The sequence below is a fragment of the Dryobates pubescens genome, chromosome 42 (genome assembly GCF_014839835.1).
Source record: "Dryobates pubescens isolate bDryPub1 chromosome 42, bDryPub1.pri, whole genome shotgun sequence".
NCBI classification, from domain to species: domain Eukaryota; kingdom Metazoa; phylum Chordata; class Aves; order Piciformes; family Picidae; genus Dryobates; species Dryobates pubescens.
Genome location: NC_071653.1, coordinates 1,282,561 through 1,289,094, shown reverse-complemented (window position 1 = coordinate 1,289,094; position 6,534 = coordinate 1,282,561). Strand labels below are relative to the sequence as shown.

The following is a 6,534-nucleotide window of genomic DNA, read 5'->3' as shown; positions in this document are numbered from 1 at the left end:
ATGGCCAACAGCAGCTCCATCACCCACTTCCTCCTCCTGCCATTCTCAGGCACAAGGCAGCTGCAGCTCCTGCACTTCTGGCTCTTCCTGGCCATCTACCTGGCTGCCCTGCTGGGCAATGGCCTCATCATCACCACCATAGCCTGGGACCACCACCTCCACACCCCCATGTACTTCTTCCTCCTCAATCTTGCCCTCCTTGACCTGGGTGCCATCTCCACCACAGTGCCAAAATCCATGGCCAATTCCCTAAGGGACACCAGGGACATCTCCTATGCAGGATGTGTTGCTCAGGTCTTTCTCTTTGCCTTCTTGCTTTCAGCAGAGTTTTCTCTCCTCACCACCATGTCCTACGATCGCTACGTTGCCATCTGCAGACCCCTGCACTATGAGACCCTCCTGGGCAGCAGAGTTTGTCTCCACATGGCAGCAGCTGCCTGGTGCTGTGGGGCTCTCAATGCTCTGCTGCACACAGCCAATACATTTTCCCTGCCCCTCTGCCAGGGCATTGCTGTGGAGCAGTTCTTCTGCGAAATCCCCCAGATCCTCAAGCTCTCCTGCTCCACATCCTACCTCAGGGAACTTTGGCTTATTTTGGTCAGTGCTTGTTTATACTTTGTGTGTTTTGTGTTGATTGTGGTGTCCTATGTGCAGATCTTCAGGGCAGTGCTGAGGATCCCCTCTCAGCAGGGACGCCACAAAGCCTTTGCCACCTGCCTCCCTCACCTGGCTGTGGTCTGCCTGTTTCTCAGCACTGGCTTCTTTGTCTACCTGAAGCCCTCCTCCATCTCCTCCCCATCCCTGAATATGGTGGTGTCAGTTCTGTACTCAGTGGCGCCTCCAGCAGTGAACCCTCTCATCTATAGCCTCAGGAACCAGGAGCTGAAGGCTGCCCTGAGCAAATGGATCACTGGATGCTTTCAGGAGCAATAAACTCTTTGTCTTCTCCTGCAGAGCAGTTCTGATGTCATTCAGTGCATGCCCAGTCTGGCTGCTTGAGTTCTGGCTGCTGCTGGTGCTGTTCCCCTTGTGAGAATGTTGTTCCCACACAAATGTCTTTCTTCAGACCATTTCTGGTTCAGTGTTGTCCTGTCTGCTGTGACCCAGAGGCCGCAGACGTCAGGAGCTGTGCTCCCTGGGTGTTAGACAATAAAGTACCCTGCTTCTCTGTTTTCCTTTCTCCTGAGTTGCTTGTCTGAATTCCTCCCTCCAAGGCTTCTGTGGAGCTGCAGGGCAGTGCCTGTGTGCAGAGGTGGAGGGGCAGAGTCCCAGCACAGCAGCAGTGCCAGGGAGCCCCAGGGCTTGGGCTGTCCTCAGCAGCTCTTTCTTCCATTCCACCCTTTCCTGCTGAGCCTCTGTGCTGGGGCAAGGCCTGAGTGCTCTGGCAGCTTGGGCACTGTGCTGCTGTGTGGCAGTGCTGGGACTGCAGGCAGGGAGAGTCCAGGGCTGCTTGTGGGACAGAGCTGTGCTCCAGAGCAGCACTGCCCTCAGCACAGGAGGTCTCCTTATGCCTTCACATCCCAGCCCCCTCCCATTACAGACTGCAGTCCAATCTGGATACCCTGACCCCCTTCCAGTATAGCCTCAGTCCAAACAGGGTTCCTTTTCCCCCTCCCAGTACAGATGTGGCCTCATCCCAGTACAAACTGGATCCTACTGTACTCTAGCACTGTAGCCTGGGTCCCATCCCAGCACAGAATGTATCCCCTGGCTCACTTCCCAGTACCATCTGCATCCATCCCAGTGCAAACTGCACACCCTCATGCCCTCCCAGTACAGTCTGGGCCCTGTTCCACTCCAAACAGGATCCCTTTCATCCCTCCAAGTACATTAGTCCTTGTCTCAATAAAAACTGAATCCCCTTCTCCCCTTCCAGTACAGCCTGGACCCCTCACACTCTAATCAGTCCCTGCCAGCCCTGATTCTCCCCTGAACCCAGTCCCCTGCTCTAACCCACAGGAGCTGATCTCATCCCTCAACTCACCCATTCCACCTCAGCCTCTCCCACACCTACCTCTGACCCTGACTTTGTAATCATTTTTCCCCCTGGTCCAGGCCCTTACCCTTGGCATTGAGTCCCTGCCCTTTACCCCAGCCCTCAACAGATCCCCAGCCCAAGCTGTGTGACTCAGAGCTGGTCCACACCTCAGCCTTGCCCAGCACCCTCAGCAGGACACCAAAGCCTCTAATAAGCCTTGGCCTGAGCCACAGACTTGAAGAACAGCTCTGAGCCCTCAGCCCCAATCTTGACACCTCAGCCCCAGTCCTCCATCCTCTGCTCTGACTCCTCACCTGCATCCCCTCCTACCCTTGAGGGATTCTGCTTGGCCCCTGGAACAGGGCAGGGGCTGGGAACTCCCAGAGCAACCCCATGACCTTGGTTCCGGAGCAGGAGGTGACCTGTGGCTGAGCAGCTGATGGACACCAGAAGAAGATGGGTGGCAATGCCATGGGCAGCTCAGCTGTGCCTCAGGATCTCCTGCACAGCAGCAGCCACAAGGCTGGGCAGGGGCTGGGAGGTCACTGCTGGCTCAGCAGCTGATAGAGCAGCAGCAGGAAGAGGGCAGGAAAGGGACTGGGAGGTCACTCTTGCTGCAGCAGCTGAGAGGGCAGTCCCTGACTCCTGTCTGGGCTCTGTGCTTTTGGCCTCCCAGCTGCCAGAGTCCCTAGCAGGCACCAGAAGGCAAGGGCCTGCAGGGACAGGACCAGAGGCAATGGCTTCAAACTAGAGCAGAGCAGATTGAGAGTGGATGTGAGGAACAAGTTCTTTACCACAATGGTAGTGAAACACTGAAACAGGTTGCCCAGGGAGGTGGTTGAGGCCCCATCCCTGAAGATATTTAAGGTGAGGCTCAACAGTGCTCTGGGCAACCTGATCTAGTTAAGGATGTCCCTTTCTGTCTGCAGGGGGTTGGACTGGATGACCTTTGGAGGCCCCTTCCAACCCAGACCTTTCTATGATTCTGTGATCCCAGGACAGACTGGGACTCAGTGAAGTAAAACTGGATCCCCTCAGCCCCTCCCAGTACCACCTGGATCCCTCCAAGTGCAAAATGGATGCTCTGAGCCTCTCCCAGGACAGACTGAACTCCCTCCCAGGAGCGAAGGCATCCACAGACCTCCTCTCAGCACACACTGTGCTCTCCCCAGGACAAACTGCGCCCATCCCAGTTCACTCTGCAACCTCTTCTTGTAGAAATCAGATCTCATGGTCCCCTCCCAGTCTAGACTGGGCCATGTGCCAACACAAACTGCTTTGCTTTTGCCCCTCCCAGGTCAGACTTGGCTCTCTCCCACTCCTAACTTGCTCCCCTGTCCCACTCCCAGTACAGACTGGGCTCCCTCCCACTACTAACAGTAGCCCCTGGTGCCTCCTAGTAAAGTCTTAGACACCTCCCAGTAAAAGCTGACCCCGTGGCCTCTCACAGTAACACTGGGCCTTGTCCCAGTACACTCTGAAATCTTAATCCTCTTCCAGTACAGACTGGGCCCTTCCTGTCCAAACTGGATCCCTGCAGTTTGGGGCTCCCCAGGTCAAGAGAGACAGAGATCTGCTGGAGAGAGTCCAACAGAGGCTAGGAGGATGAGGAAGGGACTTGAACATCTCTGTGGCCAAGCCACTATCCATTATTGACCTGGAGTCCTGGCTCACTGGGGAGGTCCCAGGGTATTGGAGAGGAGCAAATGTGACACCCAGCTCCAAGAAAGGAAGAAAGGAGGATCCAGGAAACTATAGAGCTGGCAGTGTGAGTTGGGTAGCAGGGCAGGGCATGGAGCAGAGCATCTCCTGCACCATTACATGACCTGGAGAGGACAAGCAGGGGATCAGGCCCAGTCAACATGGGTTTAGGAAGGGCAGGTCCTGCCTGACCCACCTGATCTCCTTCTCAGACAGGATGAGTGACTGTTGGATGAAGGCAAGGCTGTGGGTATTGTCTCCCTAGACTTTCCAAAAGCCTTTGGCACTGCTCCCCACAGAATTCTCCTGTGCAAAGTGGCTGCTCCTGGCTTGGATGAGCAATGCTCTGCTGGATACAGCCCTGGTTGGGTGAAAGGGCCCGAAGAGTGGTGCTCAGTGGAGTTCAATCCAGCTGGTGGCAGGGCACAAGTGGTGTTCCTCAGGGCTCAGTGTTGGGACTACTTCTGTTGAACATCTTTATTGATGACCTTGAGGAAGACACGGAGTGTGTCAGCAGTGAGTCAGCAGATGACACCAAGTTAGGTGGCAGAGTTGATCTGCATGAGGGTAGGGAGGCTCTGCAGAGGGACTTGGGTAGATTGGATCCGTGGCCAATGTTACCAGGAAGAGCTTCAAAAAGGCCAAGTGCCAGGTCCTGCACTTGGGTCACAACAACCCCAAGCAATGTTACAGAGGCATTGTGGCTGGAGAGCTGTCTGGCAGAAAGGGACCTGGGGGTTCTGATGAACAAGCAGCTGAATAGGAACCAGCAGTGTGCCCAGGAGACCAAGAAAGCCAAAGGCATTCTGGCTGAGGTTAGAAATGTTGTGACCATCAGGAGCAGGGAGGTGACTGTCCCCTGGGACTCAGCTCTGGGGAGGCCACACCTTGAGTGCTGTGTCCAGTTTTGGGCACCTCCATCCAAGAGAGATGTGGAGATGCTGGAGCCAGGGCAGAGGAGGGCAAGGAGCTGGGGAAGGGCCTGGAGAATAAATCTGAAGTAGAGTAACTGAAGGAGCTGGGGATGGTTAGTTTGGAGGAGGCTGAGGGGAGACCTCATGGCTCTCTACAACTACCTGAAAGGAGGTTGTGGAAAGGCTGCTGCTGGTCTCTTCTCACAGGTCATTAGTGACAGAACAAGAGGGCATGGCCTCAAGCTAGGACTGGGTAGGTTCAGACTGGACAGTAGGAAATAAATTTTCCCATCCAGAGTGGTCAGGGAGTAGAATGTGCTGCCCATGGAGGTGGTGGAGTCACCAAGCCTGGAGGTGTTTCAAGGTGCTTTGGATGTGGTGCTGGGGGATATGGTTTAGGGGTGACCCTTGTAGTGTGCCTGCAGAGCTGTCTGGCAGAAAGGGACCTCGGGGTTCTAATGCACAAGCAGCAGAATAGGAGCCAGCAGTGTGCCCAGGTGGCCAAGAAAGCCAAAGGCATCCTGGATGGGATCAGAAATCCTGTGTCCAGCAGGAGCAGGGAGGTGACTGTCCCCTGGGACTTGGCTCTGGGGAGGCCACACCTTGAATCTTGGGTGCAGTTTTAGGCACCTCCAGATGAAGGTGCCAAGCTCTTGGCAGTGGTGCCCAGTGATAGGACAAGGAGCAATGGGTGCAATATGGAACACAGCAAGATCCACCTCAGCATGAAGAGACTCTTCTGTGCTGTGAGGGTGCTGGAGCCCTGGAGCAGGCTGCCAGAGTTTGTGGAGTCTCCTTCTCTGGAGACTTTCAAACCTGCCTGGATGTGTTCCTGTGTGACCTGCTCTGGGTCATCCTGCTCTGGCAGTGAGGTTGGACTGGGTGATCTCTGGAGGTCCCTTCCAACCCCTCATATTCTCTGATTCTGTGATTTAAGCCCTCCCAGTCCAGAATGGGCTCATCAGGACACCAAAGACTCTCCTCAGCCCTGGCCTTATCCTCAGACCTCAAAGGCATCTCTGAACCCTCAGCCCTCCCATGGACACTACAGCCCCAAAATCTTCGTCCTGTGCCCTGACCCCTCTTTTATATCCCCTCCTACCCTTGAGGGACTCTGCTTGGCCCCTGACACAGGGCAAGGGCTGGGAGCTCCCAGAGCAGCCTCATGGCCTTGGAAGAGGAGCAGGAGGTGACCTGTGGCTGAGCAGCTGATGGACACAGGGAGGAGATGGGTGGCAAAGACACGGGCAGCTCTGCTGTGCCTCAGGATCTCATGCACAGCTGGCAGGAAGGGGACTGGGAGGTCACTTCTTGCTGCAGCAGCTGAGAGGGCAGCCCCTGACTCCTGCCTGGGCTCTGTGCTTTTGGCCTCCCAGCTGCCAGAGTCCCCAGCAGGCCAGCAGATGGCATCTGGTGGGCAAGGGACTTGTGTGACTCCCAGTCCCTGAGTAGCTGGTGGCCCCTGCAGGAAGAGCCTTGGAGCTGGGTTGTCACCTCCCTGCCACCTGAGAGCCTGAGGGGACAGCAGCAGGGCCAGGGCTTGGTTGTGGCTGCTGGAGAAGCTGCAAGGCAGCAGCAGGGACCTGCCTTGGAAGACCCTGCAGAGGTTTCTTGTGGCTGCTCAGCTGCCAGGCCACAAGCAGGCTGAGGCCTTGGGCCAGCATTGGGACATCATTGATAGCTGAGAAGCTCCTAGGGCAGGAGGAGCCACATGGGCAGGAGGTGAGTGTGAGCTCACTTAAAACTCCAACTCATTTGTGTCATTGGCCAGCAGCAGGCCCAGGGCTGGGCTGGGGACTGTGCCATCCCTTGCGCCTGCCAAGCACAGGAGGGAGGTTCCTTGGCTCTTGCTTTGGAGCTGGAGGTTCTGCTCTGTGCCCAGGCAGACAGGCCTCTGGCAGGGACCATTCCCAATGGCCTGGGCTGGAGCAGAGCCTGAGC

The 6,534-nt window shown here is 56.2% G+C and overlaps 1 protein-coding gene across 1 annotated transcript; it reads left to right on the top strand.

Moving 5' to 3' along the window:
* Nucleotides 1-933, top strand: LOC104301741 (olfactory receptor 14A16). Its single transcript, XM_054177659.1, has one exon. The coding sequence runs from the start codon at nucleotides 1-3 to the stop codon at nucleotides 931-933; it is 933 nt and encodes a 310-aa protein (XP_054033634.1).
* The last annotated feature ends 5,601 nt before the right edge of the window (nucleotides 934-6,534 follow it).